The sequence below is a fragment of the Panulirus ornatus genome, chromosome 9 (assembly GCF_036320965.1).
Source record: "Panulirus ornatus isolate Po-2019 chromosome 9, ASM3632096v1, whole genome shotgun sequence".
Classification (NCBI taxonomy): Eukaryota; Metazoa; Arthropoda; class Malacostraca; order Decapoda; family Palinuridae; genus Panulirus; species Panulirus ornatus.
Genome location: NC_092232.1, coordinates 22,454,777 through 22,479,180, shown reverse-complemented (window position 1 = coordinate 22,479,180; position 24,404 = coordinate 22,454,777). Strand labels below are relative to the sequence as shown.

Genomic DNA, 24,404 nt, shown 5'->3' with positions numbered 1-24,404 from the left:
TCGGGTCTTTATCTTTTCGGATTTTTGGACTCGTCGTTGTTATCCAGTTCATCCGCTTGTGTCTTTCGGTCGTATTAGCCCCTCACTCTACGCCTATCTAGGCGAATACAGGTTTAATTTTTTTAGTGTTTTCCCATTAGTATTATTCTTAATGCCAGAGATCACTTTTTGTCATCCTTTCGTGTGTGCTTTCTAGTGGCATTGCGTCCACCCAAAGATGCGGTGCCCAAACCTAGTCTGTATAATCGAGATGTGGTCTCACTAGAGATGCAGTTGACGTTGAAGCTGTGTTTTTGTTTATATGGCTTGCAAAAAATAATTCCAAGCTTTCTTTCCGCTCTACATTATGCACTGTATTGTTTACTATTGTATTCATCTGATGGCAAGAAACACAAATGTTTTATGCATGTTCTTATTCTTCTGTTATTTGGCTAATGGCTAACGCAGAATAACTTACTTTGACAACATACGTTGGTCATCTTCGTGTGGGTGATCATATATGTGGTAGGTATTGCTGGAAAAGGCGATCTAGTGTGTGGGTAATTTTTGGGTCGTGATGATCATTCATCTTGCTAATACACAAAGCATTATAGCTATCGCCTTCGTAATGGTAAACAATAGACGAAATACTAGTCTCCAGAAATAACGTCTTTCCACTTGGAAAAAATATCTGAATTGTTTCTTTGTTTCGAAAACTATTCTAGCGTTATCGTGAGGATATGATTTACGTCAGATAGTACTCAGTCGTTCACATAGTGAATGATTGCCTTTGCCGGTAAACAGCATGGGAAAATGGGTTACATCCTTATGTAAAAAAAAGTTAAAAAACTGTTACTGAAAAATTTGGGTTTATTATGATTATAGGATACATCTTCTACCTTAAACACGTTAGGTTAGACAAGGAAACCTCGACATGATCATATACTTTAATCCTATGCCTCATTTCTGGACTAAAATCAAGTTCAAGGAATAATCCTTTTATATCAGAATTGTCTTCGTTCCTGTACGTGCTGAGGTTTTCTTGGAGTTGACTTTTTCTCACTAAAAACCTTGATGGGCTTAGTTTTCTTTAATCAAAAATATCGTGCAGTATTTTCCACGAGTTAAGAATTGATAAAAATCGTATTACCAATATCATGTACTATCATCAAGTGGTTCAGGTGGTAGAAATCACGAGCTAAAGCTGTGATATATATATATATATATATATATATATATATATATATATATATATATATATATATATATATATATATATATATATTCAGCTAGTTAGAGAAAACATTTGTGTATGTGTGTGTAAACTTCTGAAGATACCCTGATACCTGGTTCACTGTTGCAATTGATTAACATTTTAAGTGATATTGAGACGTAACATATGACTGTGGTAACGCAAACCTTGACATACCATAGAGTGGGTTGAGCTGGTTAAGAGTTAGCCTCTTCTTATGATTATTCCGGATAGAGTAGTTAAAGTTGTTGGGCTGCCTTACAGACCAAAAGTTTCTGATATATTATTTCGTATAATTTTTTTATTTTTATTTTCCCTGTGTAGATGGAGTGAAAAAGAGAAGTGAATTATTGATGAAGGAAAATGGGAAAATATATATATCAAAGACAAGAAGGACTAATGAATACGAGAGACATAGTTATCTATTTGATTGTTTGACGTAGGATAGCAGAAAACCAATAATCAGATAAACATAATTATTTAGTTTTACAACGTAGGAAAACAGAAAAATATTAATCAGATAAACATGATTACTTAGTTTTATAACGTAAGAAATCAGGAAAACAATAGTCAACAGGTATATTGATTTAGTTGTACAACGTAAAACAGAAAACAATAATCATTCTAGTTTTTCCTGATCTTTGTTGCACTTGCAGAACCTAGACATGATACTCACACTATGGCACCAGAGTAAGAACAGTCGATCATATTAGTTGTATATCAAACCAGAAACATATGACACACTCGATTTCGAAAATCACTAAAGCATCACTGGCGACTATATAAACATGAATCGTTCCCTTAAATAAAGGAATTATGGTGGATAACTGGCTGCTTTCGTGTGAAACTTGCCATTTCGAACAAAGGAACTTTTTACTCAATACTCCGAATTATGTTGACGTTTATAGTTAAGGATGACAATCCATGAAACTTACTTTTCATGCACTGATGATGCTACCACATGACCTTCTCATGAGAAAAAGAATAGATTAGGACGATGATGTTTGCAGTGAAAGTGTTATGTAGGGTATACCATCCGTAGATGAGACGGCGAAGCTTATTTTGTAGGTGTTTGATAGAGGCCAGATGGAGCCTGAACATTTCCATTGCCATTTCCTCCATTTCTACTGCCGTTGCCGGTTCCATAACCACGGTGTCCGCTGCCATTTCCACGATTCGATGATGGGGCACCGTAGGACTGTGAAGGAGTACCTCCGTTTCCATTTCTTGAGCCTGTAAAGGATCCACGAAGATTTCCTGATGCCCCAAATCCAGCTCCATTGCTGTCATATCCACCACCATTACCGTTGTCATTAACCTTTCCAATCTCAGCGTTCAAGTCGTAGAACTGTTCTGCAGTGGAACAGTCGAAGTTGAACCACCAGTCACACACGAAGTACTGCTGGTTGAAGACGGTGCCGTTGGGACAGAGGAAAGAGTCCATCCTTCCATCTTCCTGGCAGATGTGGAATACCTGAGAATATAAAGTCCAATGAGAGTTAGGTTTTATGAGTTCAGCTAGGTAGGGAAAACAGCCATATATGCCACTGAACTGTTCCCACTTGACTGTCAATATATTACTTGTGGCAGCATGAGCTTCAGGTCTCTGTCAGACTCAGGTGGTATTTTGCCTTGGAAGATGTGCTAAGCTCGCCATTGGGAGTATGATGGGTTTCACTCAACAGCCAACATGTAATGTAGCAAGACACTCAGTCCCCAGACGACCTGATAGCATCCCAAACTAGCAGTTTAGGACTCACCTGACAGCCGGCCTCGGGGGCAGTGTCAGCATAGTATCCTGGTAGCTGACCCTCACAAGAGAAGCCGGTATCAGGGACGGTGGCCAGGATGGGGTAATCTTGGCCGGGCACACCACCTCCAGGGATCAACTCCGCCAGGTCACCTCCACCATTTCCAAAGCCTCCACCGTATCCGCCCCTGCCACCGCCGTTGCCGCCGAATCCTCCGTTTATACCTCCGTTGCCGCCACCGTAGCCTCCGCTGCCACCGCCGTTGCCGCCGAATCCTCCCTTTATACCTCCGTTGCCGCCTCGGTATCCTTCACTGCCACCACCGTTGCCGCCGAATCCTCCGTTTATACCTCCGTTGCCTGCCTCGGTATCCTCCACTGCCACCACCGTTGCCGCCGAATCCTCCGTTTCTACCTCCGTTATTTCCTCCATACCCTCCGTTACCGCCTCCGTGGCCCCCACCATTTCCATGAGTGAAGGAAGCCTGCCCCTGAGGGCCATCAAGGTAAGCTGCAGTGGCTACCCCGACGAGGACTACAAAGACAGAGAGAATTATGACAGACAAGACCTGATTAAATGTCTTTAAATGGGAAACAGTATTCAAAGGTTCTTATGAAGTTTATGATGGTATGTGTTTAATGATGACAAATTACTTAAAGTTTATGATGTTAAAAGTGTTACGTAAAGAGAAAAATCAAAGGAATCGAGCAAAAAGAATGTTATCAATGCCATGTAAAGAGAAGAAATCTACTAGATTACGTAGCCCTAGCTAATATCCCAGCTTTGTGGTTCTTATTGATCTGAAATAAGAGTCAGATGTGATTATACCAAGTCAGTCATTACATTATTTAATGGTTTTCAGTAATCATGCGGTCATTTTATCTGAGACTTCATATAAGTTAATGCATTTTTAACTGAACCGAAGCTAAATTTTCAAATTTCTTGAGAAAACGTGTTTTTGCATTTTACTTTTATTTACCAATGATCGCAATGAAAAAATGTATTCCGACATTGAGATGTACTGGTGCTCTGTACTCTGTTATCAGATCTCGTATTCAAGAGGACAAGTTGGCCTGGACACGCTGCTTTATGTTTGAAGAACTGATCATTATTCCCGTCATAATAGCTATAGTTGATTTTTTTTTTTTTAGAGTAGGACCTCAGCTGCCCGTGCCGTCTCAGCTAGCATAAATAAACAGTGCTCCGCAAACTACTGTGTATCATAATCATCGCAGAGGAGTCATGTTCTAGTGGGTCGCCTGTCTGCTTCACATATCCTACAGTTCTAATGGTGGTCACACTTGTCAGTAAGCTGTTCCTTCGGTTGTCTGGTCTACGGGCTGTGTCGCTTCTTACCTAGGACCAGAAATTTGCGAGTTAGCGTGGCCATGTCTGTATCGTGATCTGAACTGCTTCTTTCTTTCTTTCTCTAGCTCTCGTAGCTTCACTTTCAACACTTGCAAAAGAAGAGCAGGAGACGCGAGTTTCCTTGTTGGAGTCGACGGCTGTTGTGATGTTCAGAGAACTCGTTCCCCGGCATTTATATACGTGAGCGGAAGGGAAGAGGGAGTGGGGGCAAGTCCTTCGGCACCTCACTCACGTAACTCTGATGACTCTACGCACTATCATGGAATCTTATGTTCCTCTTGATAACTAGGGGTGTTAATGTAACCTTCTCTGTAAAACCCGAATATTTAAACATTTCCATTTCAAAAAGTAAGATAATGCGGTTATATAATGCAGTCAGTTGGCATGTCGTAGAATACAAAAGATTACGTGAAATGAGGTCACGTTGCCGTTCGTGGAAGTTCTCATGCCTTGGGGTAAAGGATCTCATAGTTGGTTTATGGGTGACCCTGTAGATAACCTTGGGTATGAAAGATATGATATACTTCCTTATTTATCGCAAGCTGAGACACTCTCTTAGACTGTCATGTGCTACTTGAAATATCGCCTCTTTAGTAACATACAGTGTTAAGAAACGTGAAAGTGGTCTTGTTCTTCTTGTGGACACGTCCAGCTGCATAAATGAACTTGGCATAATCATAGTAATTAACATCTTTGATGAGACGGCTGAAGTGATAATGTTAATCGTATATTATTTAGACTAATAGCATTATTCTTATCAATGTAGGTTCTGACTAATAGCATTACTCTTATCAATGTAGGTTCTGATATTCTTTTCATTCTCATTATATCAATGTGGGTTCTGATATTCTTTTCATTCTCATTATATCTATGTACCTGTAACAAGAGTATCATCATTATCATTGATAATGATAATGAATATATTGATCAGAATATTTTGTGACAATAATGATGCATCGTAATAAAGTTCAGTCATTAACATTTTCATCTCAAGATTGCATTCGTTACTGGAAAGGCTCAGGTTTAGCTGGTGTTGATTTGTCATACTAAAAACCGTAATGAAACTTTTCTTTAAAATTATATTATTCATAATTCTTTTCGAATTATGAATAGATTAGACTGTTATCATATTACCAATATTGCTATATATGAATGATACACGAAATGATACACGAAAATGTAGGCTGGAGATGGAGCATTAGTCTTTGATATTTCAGCTTCAAGCTAAGCCTTGATCACACATGTTTTGTGCTTTGCCTCTATGGAATTTATCAAGCTGCAGCTCCAGCCTGCGTTCTTAAACCAACTTAAACCACTAAGTTGTCAGCCAGCCTATGTTCTTAAACCACCTTAAACCACTGAATTGTCAGTAATGAAATGTTTCTTTTATCATTATTGTTACAAATATTGTCATTGATATATTCATTATCGTTATTATTCATAGTAATAACAATATTCTTATTGCAGGTAGATATGTATATTGATAATGAAAAGAATATTAAAGACCATAATGATAAGAGTAGTGTTTTAAGGTTTATTGATATTCCATCACTATTATCATTTCAGCTATCTTAGTACAGATATCAATTACTGTGATGATTAGTAGAACTGCAACTATTTTTGCTCCCATATCTATCGATCTATCTATCTAACTGTCCTATGTATATCCATATAAGCGTCTGTTTGTGTTACCGGATTCCCCTGCATGACGTACATTGTCAGTGAAAATTGTCACCTTTGGCGAGTGTGTATCACGGGGAGTAAAGTCTTGTCAAACAGCTTCTCTCTCTCGGTCTCCATCATTTCTCTGTCATTGGAAGTAACGCAGCCCTGAGCTATGGAAGGGTCCTGGGTAACACAAGAACTATTTCATAGATATTGCTCCTAAGAAAATTATAAACCAATATATATATATATATATATATATATATATATATATGTATATATATATTTATATATATATTTATATATCGTGGAACATACGAACCTCCAACACCAGGTTCGAACCCGGGACTCCTGTGTGGTACGCTGTTGGAGGTTTGTATGCTCTATGAGAGAGCGCGTTCATATGCACTTTATATATATATATATATATATATATATATATATATATATATATATATATATATATATACATACATATATATTCACACTTTTGAAGCTTTCGGGCTGCTCTTCACGCCATAAAATTGAAAATGTGTGCTACATTTGAATAGAAAAGTCTTCAACTCTTCTGTATCTTTATTCACCTGATGATCATCGCTACCGGGAATTCTCACTACGATATATAAAGTTATGAGAGTTCTTATGAGTAGTGTACTCCTCATGAGACTTCTTATCTTTTTCATTATGAGACATCACATCGTTTTCGTTGTGACAGCGCCTGAAACTTTTTGACGGAACGCAGCAAAGGTAAGGTGTCGTTAATAGTAATGATATTTGAATGGTAGTTGCTGCCGGTGTCTTCTATCCTCCGAAACTATATGAAAAACGTATTTGCCTACTTTTCGTAGGCTGCTTAGATAGAGCTCACCCACCAGTCTATCCTTGCTCAGTTTAGCTTAGGCTAGCATGTATATTAGCTTGGATAGATTAGGTAAAGCTACATTAGCCTAGCCTTTCAAGGCAGGGTAGTTTAGGCTAAACTAGGTTAGGCTAGGAGAGATTGGTTGAGATTTGCCTATCATATATGTATGAAAGTATTTATATTTCACTTGTGTTAAGCCTTCACAACTTTGTAGGGTTGAGATAACAACAGTGTAAAATGGGAGGAAGAAAAATGCAGTTGTTAGATATAGCATTTATATTCCCGTCACAAATACCTCATCTCTAGCCTAGAATCAGTTGCTGCGTAGAGCTTAAATTCTGTAGTAATCGAGAAGTAACATGGAGCAGGGAAGATCGTAATCTTCAAATAACATTTGAGCAAATCATGAGAAATTTTCATGAAATAATCGTGTATGTACGAAATGGTAAAGAAGAAATAGATGAAAAAAAAAAAAAATATATATATATATATATACAGTAGGGGTGAGGGTCAAGTCAATTGGGAGGTGAGTTTGAATGGAGAAAAACTGGAGGAAGTGAAGTGTTTTAGATATCTGGGAGTGGATCTGTCAGCGGATGGAACCATGGAAGCGGAAGTGGATCATAGGGTGGGGGAGGGGGCGAAAATTTTGGGAGCCTTGAAAAATGTGTGGAAGTCGAGAACATTATCTCGGAAAGCGAAAATGGGTATGTTTGAGGGAATAGTGGTTCCAACAATGTTGTATGGTTGCGAGGCGTGGGCTATGGATAGAGATGTGCGCAGGAGGATGGATGTGCTGGAAATGAGATGTTTGAGGACAATGTGTGGTGTGAGGTGGTTTGATCGAGTAAGTAACGTAAGGGTAAGAGAGATGTGTGGAAATAAAAAGAGCGTGGTTGAGAGAGCAGAAGAGGGTGTTTTGAAATGGTTTGGGCACATGGAGAGAATGAGTGAGGAGAGATTGACCAAGAGGATATATGTGTCGGAGGTGGAGGGAACGAGGAGAAGAGGGAGACCAAATTGGAGGTGGAAAGATGGAGTGAAAAAGATTTTGTGTGATCGGGGCCTGAACATGCAGGAGGGTGAAAGGAGGGCAAGGAATAGAGTGAATTGGAGTCATGTGGTATACAGGGGTTGACGTGCTGTCAGTGGATTGAATCAAGGCATGTGAAGCGTCTGGGGTAAACCATGGAAAGCTGTGTAGGTATGTATATTTGCGTGTGTGGACGTGTGTATGTACATGTGTATGGGGGGGGGGGGTGGGGCCATTTCTTTCGTCTGTTTTCTTGCGCTACCTCGCAAACGCGGGAGACAGCGACAAAGTATAAAAAAAAAAAAAAAAAAAAAAAAAAAAAAAATATATATATATATATATATATATATATATATATATATATATATATATATATATATATATACATATATATATATATATATATATATATATATATATATATATATATATATATTACTGTGTAAAGAAGTGCTGAAGAAACTTTTAGACTGATATTCTGGGTGCTTCATATACCCCTAAATCTAATTCACTATTGCTTTTATGTATAATTTAAAGGTTATTAAGACTTGACTTATGACTTTGGTGATGAGAAACTTCACATCGTCATGAAGCAAGTTTAGATAGGAAAAAGCTAACCTCTTCTTAAGTCCTGTTCAAGGTGTTTGATAACTCAAATATCTTAATGATAATTCCGGGAAGAATAGTTACATATGTTGGTCTGCCTTGAGTATCGCAGAGTTATGTGATATATTAAGTAGTGTTTTTTTTATTTTGTCATTGTTACAGGTAGAGAGCATGAATAAGGCAGAGGGAACGATTGGGAAAGACAAGGAAATAGGAAATAGATATTAAGAGACTAGAGATAATAAGGAAGAAGAGGAGAGAGGGTAAGATGAAATATAGTTATTCAGTTGGATGGATAACGAAGAAAAACAGGAAAACTAAATCCAGTTGAGTATTTATGATCTTTATTGCACTTATAAAACCTAAAACATGAAAGGCTCTCACTATGGCACCGAAGTAAGACCATGAAAACATATTGTTTTCTGTTAAAACAGAACAATATGACACTGGGTAAGAACCTGAGCAAAGCGTCACTGGCGACTATATACATATTACACTGAAGTAAAACAGTCATGATGGATGACTGACTGGTTTCATGTGAAACTTGCCGTCACCCAACTATGAAACTTTTTTTGATCAATACTCCAAATAATGTTCACGTTTGCATTTGAGGCAAATAATTCATGGAAAGAAATTTTTCATACATAAATGACGTTATTCCACATTGATCTCTTGAGAAAAAAGGATAGCTAGGAAGCAAAAATTCGTAGTAAAGTCATTATTTGGAGTATACCATCTAGAAGAGACAGAGGATGTTATTTTGTAGGTGTTTGATAGAGGCCAGACGGAGCCTGGACATTTCCAATACCAGTACCGCCACTTCTGCTGCCGTTACCGGTTCCATAACCACGGTTTCCGCTACCATTTCCACGACTCGAAGATGGGGCACCGTAGGACTGCGAAGGAGTACCTCCATTTCCATTTGCTGAGCCTGCAAAGGATCCTGGAAGATTTCCCGACGCCCTAAATCCAGCTCCATTACTGCCATATCGACCACCATTACCGTTGCCATTAACCTTTCCAATCTCAGCGTTCAAGTCGTAGAACTGTTCTGCAGTGGAACAGTCGAAGTTGAACCACCAGTCACACACGAAGTACTGCTGGTTGAAGACGGTGCCGTTGGGACAGAGGAAAGAGTCCATCCTTCCATCTTCCTGGCAGATGTGGAATACCTGAGAATATAATGTCCAATGAGAGTCAAGTATTGTGAGTTCAGCTGGTTAGAGAAAACATCGTTATGTGGCATTTAACTGCTCTCTTTTGTCTGTCACTGGGTTATTACTCTTAATTAAGATTGTGGATAACGCTCACGTAGTATCCAGTAAATTGGCAAATTCAAGTCATTCCTTTAGAATAAAACAAGGTATGTTATTAGCGATAAAAGTCAGGAAAAGGCCTGATGATAAGGTTGATAATGGAAGCTGCAAAGCAGTATGATAATCAGGGCAATCGCCGCAAGTTTGATACTATATTTAACCTGCAGCATCTGTCTCCTTGGCTGTACATGACATCTGGTAGCAAGAGTTGCAGGCCATTCAGTATGGCTTAGGAATATGTAGTAGACTCGACACAGGGAGTACTATTGGTTTCACTTAGCAGCCAACGTGTAATGCAGCAAGAATCTTACTTCCCAGACGACGTGACTGTTATGCTAATTAGCAGTTTTAGGACTCACCTGGCAGCCGGCCTCGGGGGCAGTGTCAGCATAGTATCCTGGTAGCTGACCCTCACAAGAGAAGCCGGTATCAGGGACGGTGGCCAGGATGGGGTAATCTTGGCCGGGCACACCACCTCCAGGGATCAACTCCGCCAGGTCACCTCCACCATTTCCAAAGCCTCCACCGTATCCGCCCCTGCCACCGCCGTTGCCGCCGAATCCTCCGTTTATACCTCCGTTGCCGCCTCGGTATCCTCCACTGCCACTGCCGTTGCCGCCGAATCCTCCGGTTCTTCCTCCGTTACCGCCACCGTAGCCTCCGCTGCCACCACCGTTACCGCCACTGTATCCTCCGCTACCACCGCCGTTGCCGCCAAATCCTCCGGTTCTGCCTCCGTTACCGCCACCGTAGCCTCCGCTGCCACCACCGTTACCGCCACTGTATCCTCCACTGCCACCGCCGTTGCCACTGAATCCTCCGCTACCACCTCCACTGCCTCCTCCTTGACCACTGTTTCCATGAGTAAAGGAAGCCTGGCCCTGAGGACCATCCAGGTAAGCGGCGGTGGCTACCCCGACGAGGACTACGGAGAGAGAGAGAGAGAGAGAGAGAGAGAGAGAGAGAGAGAGAGAGAGATAAGACGTGGTTGTAAATATAGATGTATTGAGGTTTGTCTGAAGTGTATGATCAAATAATGGAGCTAAAGTAGAATGTCAGTATAAAAAGCTTTATATGATATGAAAACTCAGATGAGAACAAAACCACAAGTCAGTCATTTTAGTTCAATGATCTGTAGGTATACAGTTCATTGGTCAGCACGAACCAAATGTCCCAGCTATATAGTTGTTGACAGACTAAAGTTCAGGAAGAGTTTCCTGTCTGTATAGTTCAGAGTCAGAAGGATTTATAGGAATTCGGTTATGATTCCATCTTGCATTCTTGTCATAGAATTATGTCTATTAGTCTCGGCATTTTGATACACTTTATTGTAAATTTTCAGGTATTAAGATTAGAAAATGTCTTTTTGTATTCAATTTTCCTCAGCTAAGTCCCTAGTGAAATATATTTCTCAACATTCACTTCGGTTTATGGTTCTGTGCTCTTATCAAGTTGAAATATATGTATATATATATATATATATATATATATATATATATATATATATATATATATATATTTTTATACTATTCGCCATTTCCCACGTTAACGAGGTAGCGTTAAGAACAGAGGACTGGGCCTTAGAGGGAATATCCTCACCTGACCCCCTTCTGTATGTGTGTGTGTGTGTGTGTGTGTGTGTGTGTGTGTGTGTGTGTGATATGGAAGCCTTTGCTTTATACATACGGTTACACAAAATTCGGTAAACATCAAATTAATCCTGTAGATGATAGTGATCGGTGTTAAAAAAAAGAACACAAATACTTCACTAAGTATTGTTCGTCATAATGATCCCCGAAGCCTCAACTTCTGCTGGGTCGTGTGTCACCCTCACCTCCCCTGTTGTCATAATGATCAGGTTCACGACACTGTCAACACTTGTCTGTTCGTTGGTCCGTCCGTCTTGTATGGGAGCATCTGAGGTTCCTTACCCAAGACCAGAAATTTACGAGTTATACAAGCCATGTTTGTATCTGAACTGCTTCTCTCTCTTTCTCCTGTAGTTTCACTTTCAACACTGGAGGGAGACAGCAGCAGACGCTAGAGTTTCCTTGACGGAGTCGAAGACGGTTGTGGTGCTGTGAGGGTTCGTTCCCCGGCATTTATACCTGAGCGTCAAGGAAAAGGGGGGGTGGGCAAGTCCTTAAACGTTTCCCACACTTTATTGGGATAGACTCCACTACGCTTTATTGGGATAGACTCCTTCACGCTTTATTGGGATAGACTCCTTCACGCTTTATTGGGATAGACTCCTTCACGCTTTATTGGGATAGACTCCACTACGCTTTATTGGGATAGACTCCACTACGCTTCAATGGAATAGATTCTACTAATAAAGTTGCAGTTTTGTGTATTGAAAAATGATATGGGATGGTGATGTATCCTCTTTAAAACCCGAACATTTCAACATTTCAGATAACAAGATAATACAGTCTGATAATATAAATACAGTCCGATGATACAGTTTGTTGTTGCCATCATGTAAGACTCGATAGATCACGTAATGTGGAGGTCATACTGCCAGTTATGGACGTCTTGTGCCTAGGGTATGAGGATTCAAGCAAAGATCTTTTTATCTCATTTTACTCGATACTGTACTGGCTGACCTTTGCTGGAGTTGACTTTCTTCTAACTAAAGAAACGGTGATGGGTTTCGTTTTCTTTAAATGCTCATAATTATTTAAGAATTATGAATTAATGCAAGTCACCATATTACCATTATTACTTGAGTGGTTCATAGTGTTAGAAAACCACTGGCTAGACCTGACGTATCATTCTGTAATGTTTGGGCTTAAAGCCTTGTTCACATAGAGTTTTGTGCTGAAAAGTTATAGAATCTAACTCCATATCCAGCCTGTGTTCTTAATACCATCATGATCTGCTTATTTGTTAATACGTAAATTTCACTACCATCATTATTGTCTCAAATATTATCACCATTAATTTATAATCCTTATCACCGATATTTTGAACAACATTGTTTATGTGGGTATCAAGGTTATGGTAATGGAATATCAGGGACCATAATAATAATGATGAGAGTAATGACTTTAAAGATGACTGAAATCATATCATCATTATCACTTCAGTTATTTTATCACAAATTTTAATAACTTGTGATGATGATATCAACTATAGTATTTCTCCTACCACTGTTTGTATTGCCATTATCAAAACCACTACTATTAACATGCTGTATAATCACAACCAATTCTATTACTAACACCAGTATGACCAACAACACGTATTATTGTGATCATCCCAACGCCATCGCTAACATTGTGTCTTGTTATTATTGCCTTCACCGTAGCCACAAAATTTCGCTGTTGACTACAGAATTCTACCAAAATACCGTAAATGCATAAAATCCTGATATTGTGTGAAAGATGGATGCTCCTCGTGCTTGTATTATGGATCATTTTATTTTCATTTAAGCTTCATCATCATCATTTAGCACTGTAAAATACTAAGATTATAAGTGTTGGTTAGAGAGATAATATACCAAGAATATCATTGTGGTTATATTGTTTCTGTACAGGTAAACTTCCTTTTTATAACCTTATTGTACTGATTCATATTCAAGTACTTATCTAATATAGTGATGAATTACTTTCAAATAATCATGAGAACTGTGTTTCCTTCCTTGGAAGGTAAATGCCGTTTTGTTTATAGCCCATCAACAGCACATCTCCATCCTTCACTTTTGCGTTGATTGACTTAAAACTTGGCATACATGTACCATTGTGGTTCGATGGAACCTCATATTTTTCCTGAGGACTTATCCAGGATTTGTTGAGGTCAGAGTTGAAACAATCAAAATCGTCAACAGATTAGATTACCACCATCATTTAAACTTTGCCATCGTTTCTAGGTATTGTGAGAAAAAGTCATATTATTTCTATTTTCGTTTTTAATTGTGCAATGAAAACCATAGAAGGTCTGTTTCTGTGTAGCTTATATAAAAACTTGATCGGCATATAAGTACTTTGTTATGAAATGCTTAAATCTCTTTAACATAATCGGTTTTAGCCTTCCTTTTTGCCTGCTAACGTGAGGAAAATAGGCGCAGTTTCTCGAGTGAATCAATTCTGTTTCAACCAGTTTTAAAGAAACTTTCCACCTCGTACATCCTCTAAAGCATGTTAATGAGTTTTTTCCACGAAGACATTCAAAGTGTATATGGTATGGAAAGACTCTACATTCATTAATGACGTTTTTTTGTCATCTACATAAGAAATATGTGAAGTTTCTGCCTATATATATATATATATATATATATATATATATATATATATATATATATGTATAAAGATCCTCCCCAAGGAGTCCCGTCTATATTTTCATTAGGGCCTCCACTTCGCTCATAAAGCAGGCATGAACGAGGTTTCAATGCGAAGGAAAAGTTACCTCTGGCTCGGCCGTATCACTGGAGGTACAGTCTCGTCAATTTCTCTCTCTCTCATGTAGTCCATCATTTCCCCTGCTACCGTAAGGAGCGCAGCATTGGGCTGCAAGAGCTCCAGGGCATCACCAGGATCCCTTTCTTAGAATATATATATGATTTAACACGAGACCTTCTGGCTTCTGGAGCTTAGAATGCGCTCCACAGAGTAACAGGGAAAGGTAGCTCCCTTTTTGGGGATAAGTATTCGCCACAACACTTTACTCTTATCCATCTCCTGATGATGATGTAGCTTCGCGTGTGACATCTTGCCTGCCTCTCCTTCCATCAACGTTTCTGCCCAACGAACTGAAATCCAGTGACAAACGTCGACAATATTTTACTGTTTCTAGGCGATTTTTTTTAAATTTATTTTGTGCTTATTGATCTGATGAACATTTTTATCAGTTTTCTGTTTCGGTGTACTATTTCTGTTGATGGTAAATACGAGTAAAATCAGGATAGGAAAGGAATTTGGTTGGACGTTTGTCCTTCGAAAGTGTAGCGGTTCACTCCCGCTACAGAAAGGATCAGGTCACAGAACTACACGTTCGCTGTTCACATTATAATCCCGAGTCGGCGCCAATCATTGGCTCCTCAGATCCTTACTGGGTATTTCCAGCTTGACTTAAATCTATGAAAATTCTTTTGAGAAGTGTAGTACTACATACCAGATTTTTTATTTTTTATTTCAAAAATCCCATGAATTTCGTTGTGACAGCCGCCTGAACTTTTATAACATTGCGATACATAAATAAGGTGTCGCGTTCGTGATGATTCTTCGAATGGCAGCTGTTGCCACAGTGTCGTGTATGATGAGGAAAAATGGGGTTTGTATACTTTTTCTTGGGTTATTCTTTCTATCTTTCCTCAGTTTAACTTAGGCTAGCATACGTTGGGTTAATAAGATAGGTTAAGCTTGGTTAACGTGGCTTACTTTGACTAAGGGAAGTTTGATCTCCTAGGTTATGTTAGACTAGGTTAAACTAGGATAGGATGGTTTCGATTTGTTTGTCATATATGTATTAAGTCAGAATATGTGACCAATATGATTTGTGGAGTTGATTCAAGAGGATAGTAGTGGGGGAAGGATGATCTAGTCATTAGATATGACATTCATATTCCCGTCACAAATGTCTCATTTTCTCCATAGAATCAGAGGCTACGTTGAACTTTGATTCTTAACATTAGTAATCTAGAAGTATCATGGAACACGGACGGTGATAATCTTCGAATAGTATTCCGGGAAGTCTTTGGAAAATAATCATGAGATAAATATTTGAAGGTAGGAAAAGGTGAAGAAAAATATATTACAAAATTGTGTAATATAAGATAATGTACCATATATATATATATATATATATATATATATATATATATATATATATATATATATATATATATATCTATATATATATATTATCCCTGGGGATAGGGGAGAAAGAATACTTCCCACGTATTCCCTGCGTGTCGTAGAAGGCGACTAAAAGGGGAGGGAGCGGGGGGCTCGAAATCCTCCCCTCTCATTATTTTTTTTAATTTTCCAAAAGAAGGGACAGAGAAGGGGACCAGGTGAGGATATTCCCTCAAAGGCCCAGTTCTCTGTTCTTAACGCTACCTCGCTAACACGGGAAATGGCGAATAGTATGAAAGATATGTATATATATATATATATATATATATATATATATATATATATATATATATATATATATATATATAAACCAAGAGGAAAATGAAACACGATAAGTTCCCAAGTGCTCTTTTGTGTAATGATCTCACCATCAGAGGAGATACAAGAATAAAAAAGAAAACGTGAACATTCAGTTGATATACAAAAATAATTGTAACATTAATCTTACTGAAGGTCTGTCTGTACAGACTGGGGAGCTTTGTCGCAGGCAAAATTTTTAGACAGTCTCCTTTCCTGTCCACATAATAAATAGATTTATTTACAGGCAACGCTAACCCAAACACTACCATCCGTTAACGCTTGTTTACCAATGGCGTCTTAGATATATGTCTTTCTTGTATATCAACTGAAAGTGGTATGTCTTTTATCTCATTCTTGCATTTCCCCTGACGATGTGATCATTATATGAAAGTGCACTTGGGAATTATTCGTGTTTCATTTCCTCATGGTTATATGCATATACTAGATCACGCGCACCACTGTGACTTCTTGCAATATATATATATATATATATATATATATATATATATATATATATATATATATATATATATTTGTGTGTGAGTGTGTGTGTATATGTTTGGCAGGGTGGTGGCGGGAATATATGAAAGTAGCATGCATGAATATGTACATGTGCATATATGTATATGTCTGTGTATGTATATGTATGTATACGTTGAAATGTATAGGTATGGATATGTGCGTGTGTGGGCGTGTATGTATATACATGTGTATGTTGGTGGGTTGGGCCATTCTTTCGTCTGTTTCCTTGCGCTGCCTCGCTAGCGCGGGAAACAGCGACAAAGTAATATATATATATATATATATATATATATATATATATATATATATATATATATATATATATATATATATATATATATTACTCTGCAAGGAAGTACTGAAGAAGATTTTACCCACTAGAATACTTGAGGGGCGTCAAATCTCTGATATCTAGTTCAGTATTGATCTTAGCTATCATTTCAAGGTGGTTAAGATGGTAGCTTAGGACTGCGGTGATGAAAATCTTGATTTATCATGTAGTTCCTTGAGACAGCTAAGAGTCAGCCTCATCTAAGTTCCTGTCCAAGATGTTAGCTGAGTGATAGATCCTATTACGAGTGGGATGTTTATAGATGTTGATTTGCTTTAAAGTATCAGAGAGTTTGACATCACTTTGGTATCTTTTTGATTGTCTCTGCACACGTAGAGAGGGTGAATCAAATGAGAAAAGAAGTGATGACCAGAGAAACAAGAAAATATATGATGAGACAGGAAGGAATATAGAAGGAGAGAGATGAAATGAATATAGCTCTTCAGTTCGATGGGTCACAAAGGAAAACATGAAAACAATAATCATTCGAGTGTTTATGATTTTTATCTTTGTTGCACTTATAAAACCTAAAACATGATAGGCTCTCACTATGGCACCGGAGTAAGACCATCAATCATAATCGTTTTCTATTAAAGCAGAACCATACGGAACTGTGGGCAAGAACCTGAGTAAAGCGTCACTGGCGAGTATATATATACATGTAGCATTACGTCGAGTGAAAGAACCACGGTTCATGACGGGCTGGTCCCATGTGAAACTTGCCCTCGTCACCAACTGTGAGCTTTCTCATCAATACTCCAAATAATTTTCACATAACGTATGTGCAGGTGGAAATTCGTGGCAGGTATTTTTCATAACATAAATGACGTTATGTCGTTCTCTCGAGGAAAATGATGAATTAAGGATTGTAGAAATTAGTAGTGAAATCATTATTTGGAGTATGACATCTAGGAGAGGCGGAGGAAATTATTTGCCAGGTGTTTGATAGAGGCCAGACGGAGCCTGAACATTTCCATTACCAGTGGCGCCACTTCTGCTGCCGTTACCGGTTCCATAACCACGGTTTCCGTTACCATTTCCGCGGTTCCTGTTGAAGTTGCCATTACCAGATGGGGCACCATAGGACTGGGAAGGAGAACCACCAGATCCATTAGCTGAGCCTGAGAAGGATCCCCGGTTTGATGAAGCGCCAAATCCACCTCCGCTTCCGCCGTATCCACCACCATTACCGTTGCCGTTAACTCTTCCAATCTCAGCGTTGAGATCATAGAACTGTTCGGCAGTGGAACAGTCGAAGTTGTACCACCAGTCACACACGAAGTACTGCTGGTTGAAGACGGTGCCGTTGGGACAGAGGAATGAGTCGATCCTTCCACCTTCTTGACAAATGTGGAAGACCTGAGGATGCAAATTCACATGAGGCCTAGATTTTTTTTAAGTAAGTAGCTACAGAAAGCAGCCATCTATATCATTTGAGAGCAAGATTTCATAAAGAGATTGTTATCTCCTGACTGCCAGTGGCTACTGCAACTGAGTCAAACGACGTAAAACTAACTTGCTAGTACTCCGCTGCCACCTCCGTTACCGCCACCGTAGCCTCCGCTGCCACCTCCGTTACCGCCACCGTAGCCTCCGCTGCCACCTCCGTTACCGCCACCGTAGCCTCCGCTGCCACCTCCGTTACCGCCACCGTAGCCTCCGCTGCCACCTCCGTTACCGCCACCGTAGCCTCCGCTGCCACCTCCGTTACCGCCACCGTAGCCTCCGCTGCCACCTCCGTTACCGCCACCGTAGCCTCCGCTGCCACCTCCGTTACCGCCACCGTAGCCTCCGCTGCCACCTCCGTTACCGCCACCGTAGCCTCCGCTGCCACCTCCGTTACCGCCACCGTAGCCTCCGCTGCCACCTCCGTTACCGCCACCGTAGCCTCCGCTGCCACCTCCGTTACCGCCACCGTAGCCTCCGCTGCCACCTCCGTTACCGCCACCGTAGCCTCCGCTGCCACCTCCGTTACCGCCACCGTAGCCTCCGCTGCCACCTCCGTTACCGCCACCGTAGCCTCCGCTGCCACCTCCGTTACCGCCACCGTAGCCTCCGCTGCCACCTCCGTTACCGCCACCGTAGCCTCCGCTGCCACCTCCGTTACCGCCACCGTAGCCTCCGCTGCCACCTCCGTTACCGCCACCGTAGCCTCCGCTGCCACCTCCGTTACCGCCACCGTAGCCTCCGCTGCCACCTCCGTTACCGCCACCGTAGCCTCCGCTGCCACCTCCGTTACCGCCACCGTAGCCTCCGCTGCCACCTCCGTTACCGCCACCGTAGCCTCCGCTGCCACCTCCGTTACCGCCACCGTAGCCTCCGCTGCCACCTCCGTTACCGCCACCGTAGCCTCCGCTGCCACCTCCGTTACCGCCACCGTAGCCTCCGCTGCCACCTCCGTTACCGCCACCGTAGCCTCCGCTGCCACCTCCGTTACCGCCACCGTAGCCTCCGCTGCCACCTCCGTTACCGCCACCGTAGCCTCCGCTGCCACCTCCGTTACCGCCACCGTAGCCTCCGCTGCCACCTCCGTTACCGCCACCGTAGCCTCCGCTGCCACCTCCGTTACCGCCACCGTAGCCTCCGCTGCCACCTCCGTTACCGCCACCGTAGCCTCCGCTGCCACCTCCGTTACCGCCACCGTAGCCTCCGCTGCCACCTCCGTTACCGCCACCGTAGCCTCCGCTGCCACCTCCGTTACCGCCACCGTAGCCTCCGCTGCCACCTCCGTTACCGCCACCGTAGCCTCCGCTGCCACCTCCGTTACCGCCACCGTAGCCTCCGCTGCCACCTCCGTTACCGCCACCGTAGCCTCCGCTGCCACCTCCGTTACCGCCACCGTAGCCTCCGCTGCCACCTCCGTTACCGCCACCGTAGCCTCCGCTGCCACCTCCGTTACCGCCACCGTAGCCTCCGCTGCCACCTCCGTTACCGCCACCGTAGCCTCCGCTGCCACCTCCGTTACCGCCACCGTAGCCTCCGCTGCCACCTCCGTTACCGCCACCGTAGCCTCCGCTGCCACCTCCGTTACCGCCACCGTAGCCTCCGCTGCCACCTCCGTTACCGCCACCGTAGCCTCCGCTGCCACCTCCGTTACCGCCACCGTAGCCTCCGCTGCCACCTCCGTTACCGCCACCGTAGCCTCCGCTGCCACCTCCGTTACCGCCACCGTAGCCTCCGCTGCCACCTCCGTTACCGCCACCGTAGCCTCCGCTGCCACCTCCGTTACCGCCACCGTAGCCTCCGCTGCCACCTCCGTTACCGCCACCGTAGCCTCCGCTGCCACCTCCGTTACCGCCACCGTAGCCTCCGCTGCCACCTCCGTTACCGCCACCGTAGCCTCCGCTGCCACCTCCGTTACCGCCACCGTAGCCTCCGCTGCCACCTCCGTTACCGCCACCGTAGCCTCCGCTGCCACCTCCGTTACCGCCACCGTAGCCTCCGCTGCCACCTCCGTTACCGCCACCGTAGCCTCCGCTGCCACCTCCGTTACCGCCACCGTAGCCTCCGCTGCCACCTCCGTTACCGCCACCGTAGCCTCCGCTGCCACCTCCGTTACCGCCACCGTAGCCTCCGCTGCCACCTCCGTTACCGCCACCGTAGCCTCCGCTGCCACCTCCGTTACCGCCACCGTAGCCTCCGCTGCCACCTCCGTTACCGCCACCGTAGCCTCCGCTGCCACCTCCGTTACCGCCACCGTAGCCTCCGCTGCCACCTCCGTTACCGCCACCGTAGCCTCCGCTGCCACCTCCGTTACCGCCACCGTAGCCTCCGCTGCCACCTCCGTTACCGCCACCGTAGCCTCCGCTGCCACCTCCGTTACCGCCACCGTAGCCTCCGCTGCCACCTCCGTTACCGCCACCGTAGCCTCCGCTGCCACCTCCGTTACCGCCACCGTAGCCTCCGCTGCCACCTCCGTTACCGCCACCGTAGCCTCCGCTGCCACCTCCGTTACCGCCACCGTAGCCTCCGCTGCCACCTCCGTTACCGCCACCGTAGCCTCCGCTGCCACCTCCGTTACCGCCACCGTAGCCTCCGCTGCCACCTCCGTTACCGCCACCGTAGCCTCCGCTGCCACCTCCGTTACCGCCACCGTAGCCTCCGCTGCCACCTCCGTTACCGCCACCGTAGCCTCCGCTGCCACCTCCGTTACCGCCACCGTAGCCTCCGCTGCCACCTCCGTTACCGCCACCGTAGCCTCCGCTGCCACCTCCGTTACCGCCACCGTAGCCTCCGCTGCCACCTCCGTTACCGCCACCGTAGCCTCCGCTGCCACCTCCGTTACCGCCACCGTAGCCTCCGCTGCCACCTCCGTTACCGCCACCGTAGCCTCCGCTGCCACCTCCGTTACCGCCACCGTAGCCTCCGCTGCCACCTCCGTTACCGCCACCGTAGCCTCCGCTGCCACCTCCGTTACCGCCACCGTAGCCTCCGCTGCCACCTCCGTTACCGCCACCGTAGCCTCCGCTGCCACCTCCGTTACCGCCACCGTAGCCTCCGCTGCCACCTCCGTTACCGCCACCGTAGCCTCCGCTGCCACCTCCGTTACCGCCACCGTAGCCTCCGCTGCCACCTCCGTTACCGCCACCGTAGCCTCCGCTGCCACCTCCGTTACCGCCACCGTAGCCTCCGCTGCCACCTCCGTTACCGCCACCGTAGCCTCCGCTGCCACCTCCGTTACCGCCACCGTAGCCTCCGCTGCCACCTCCGTTACCGCCACCGTAGCCTCCGCTGCCACCTCCGTTACCGCCACCGTAGCCTCCGCTGCCACCTCCGTTACTGCCACTGTAGCCTCCGCTGCCACCTCCGTTACCGCCACCGTAGCCTCCGCTGCCACCTCCGTTACCGCCACCGTAGCCTCCGCTGCCACCTCCGTTACCGCCACCGTACCCTCCTCCGCCACCGCCGTTGCCACCGAATCCTCCGCTTCCGCCTCCACCACCATGTCCTCTGTTGCCGCCTCCGTTACCACCACCAAATCCTCCATTACCACCGCTATATCCTCCGCTACCACCTCCACTGCCCCCACCTTGACCACGACTCCCGTGAGTGAAAGAAGCCTGCCCCTGGGGCCCATCCAGGTAGGCGGCGGTGGCCACCCCGATGAGGGCTAAAGAGGCAAAGAAAGTTGTGATAGAGACAAGACCAGGGTAGAGCAGCTGTGTGGGGGGGAAACTGAAGGTGTGGGTTCCCACAGAAATGATAATCAAATGATGGAGATTGATCAGAATATGTTAATCATCAAGGGTTTATCTACAGTAAGAAATCAACTGAAAGGTCTATATCAGAGTAAGTTCATTTCATGCAAAGACGTGATGAAAAGGTGGATTATGTGACTTTAGCCTACTGTTCAAACCGTTTGGATTTGGGTGAACAAATCTTTAAGTCCGTTTTTTTTATCATAAGTCAATCAATAAATTTTTCTTAGACTGATGTCGGTGAGTTGATATTGGCTCTCATTTCAACCTTTCCCCAACATAATTTGTTTTGACTAACTGTTCAGCATAAAGCATGGTTAGATGGGTGATCTGTGCACTGCTAAGTCGTCTGATGTTTAAGAAGACATCATGTTAGTCCAGAAGTGGTTATATGATACTAAAACATCAGTTTATTCCCGTCGTCACCGCAAGAACTGAATGGAAAAACATCTAATGAAAACATTAAGATCATATTTGTGTAATCATTAATGCCCTTCAAAGTTTAGCTTATAACAGTACACTCTGATGAAGTATGATACATGTAATAGGTGTCTTTTTCTTTTTATTTCCCCTCTGAAAATACGAAGAATATGAGACTTTGATAAAAATGAAGCCTGTAATCTAAAGGTCACAGCACAGGTATCTCTATGAACTGCTGTCTGGTTTACTTATCTCAGAGGCGTCGCGATCGGTTGGGTCGTCCGTCTTCCTACCGCACACTCTGCCATTATGATGGTCACACGTTCAGAACACACCGTGTGGATGTACAACACACATGTCGTCTGTAAACCGTTCCGTCCGTAGTCTAGTCTTGGGGCTGTGTCGTCCCTTACCCAGGACCAGAACCTTGCGAGTTACGCCAGCCATGTTTGTCCCGCGATCAGAACTGCTTCTCTCTCTGTGTCTCTCTGTCTTCCCCTCTCGCTCCCGCAGTTTCACTTTCAACACTGGAGGAGGAGGACGGCAGGCGCAGGTTTCCTTGTTGGAGTCGGCGACAGTTGTGTTGCTCCGAAGATGCGTTCCCCGGCATTTATACGTGAGCTGCCAAGGAAAAGGGAGCGTGGCTGTCTCTCCCCAAACGGCCGGCTCATATGACTGGATAATCATTATAAACTACAGTACAGTCCTGGTTATTCGTCAGTAACATCTGAAAATCGTATAACCTAGTCTTCAGACGCTGACTGGTACTGAGACATACTCTGATATTAAGAAATAAGAGACTTGAACTAATTGGCAATTACAGTTTGTTGGCAACTCGGGTAACGCAAAAGGTCACGTAGTATGGAGGTCACGCTACGTGTCATGAACTGTAGTAACTATGAGAAGATGATCATGTTTTGGCTCACATCGGCAACTTACATGCTCTAGAGCCATTGTAGCGTCAACAGAAATAAAAAAAAAAAAGCTATTTACCTCGGGGCAAAGTTAGTCTTGTACTGACCTACGGTAGAATCAGGTCGCCTGTGCTGTACTAACGGGCGTGCATTCCTAGAGATAATCGTCGGTCTGGGTTGCTTGAGATATAGTTTCATGCGTCTGGTCTTATTCCTCTGCCTTTCGGTATCTCTACTGACGCGTTCAACGCCTCGTTTGATCTCCCACCTGTGCCTATGCCTCATCTGCACTATAACCAACAGGTTATACATTTACGTTTTGTAAGCTAACCCCCGCAGCTGCAGACTTGAACTAGAAAAATCACCATACACATTGACGAGTGTGATGAGCATGTTATTTCAGATACAAACATCGAAAGTTCAGCTTACGAAGGCTGGCGCAACGCTTGAATGCAACACCTGGTGACTTCATCAGGAAATATATTCTTACTCCTCAGTGTTGAAGGTACTTTACGAATCATTTGATTCATGATACCATGTTGAGGAGGAGCACTTTGCATGTATGGTGGTGTGCGTGTCTGAAGTTACTTCTGGTTGTGAATGGATTGGGCATAATCAATGGGAAATGGAGTATATATATATATATATATATATATATATATATATATATATATATATATATATAGTCACTGTCTGCCCGAGGAGTCCCTTTCATTTTCAATGAAGCTCCCACAGCGCTTTGTAAGTCGGCTACGTCCACCGGGCGTGACCACAGGTCATAAAGTGTTGTGATGTGTGTGTGTATAAATGTGAGAAGAATGCGAGGCTATTGAGTTGTAAGCGGTCAGTGTCTCAAATGTGGTAGGTGCATCATAGGAATAAAGGGCTCTTAGGATGTGTTAAATTGGTGTAATGCTGTAAGGGTATGCGGTGTCCAGAGCGTAGATGAGAAAGTATAACTCGTGTATGTCTGAGGAGCGTAGTTCCAGATGGATGTATGCCTGGTGGGTTGCTGATTGAAATTGAATTGTT

The 24,404-nt window shown here is 43.6% G+C and overlaps 2 protein-coding genes across 2 annotated transcripts; both read right to left on the bottom strand.

Annotated features, from left to right (window-relative positions):
- Nucleotides 1–2,217: 2,217 nt before the first annotated feature.
- LOC139750040 (uncharacterized) lies at nt 2,218–23,412 on the bottom strand. The gene is made up of 9 exons (XM_071664377.1): nt 23,398–23,412; nt 22,872–23,079; nt 21,612–21,950; nt 10,192–10,469; nt 9,275–9,688; nt 6,086–6,198; nt 4,953–5,055; nt 2,992–3,501; nt 2,218–2,705 (listed from the first exon to the last, which is right to left on the bottom strand). The coding sequence occupies exons 1-9, from the start codon at nt 23,410–23,412 to the stop codon at nt 2,289–2,291; spliced, it is 2,397 nt and encodes a 798-aa protein (XP_071520478.1). The 3' UTR covers nt 2,218–2,288.
- On the bottom strand, nt 17,326–18,232 carry LOC139750143 (uncharacterized; the record flags this gene model as incomplete). Its single annotated transcript, XM_071664471.1, has 1 exon — nt 17,326–18,232. A coding segment is annotated over one exon (465 nt), but the record flags the coding sequence as incomplete, so codon positions are not given.
- Nucleotides 23,413–24,404: the final 992 nt, after the last annotated feature.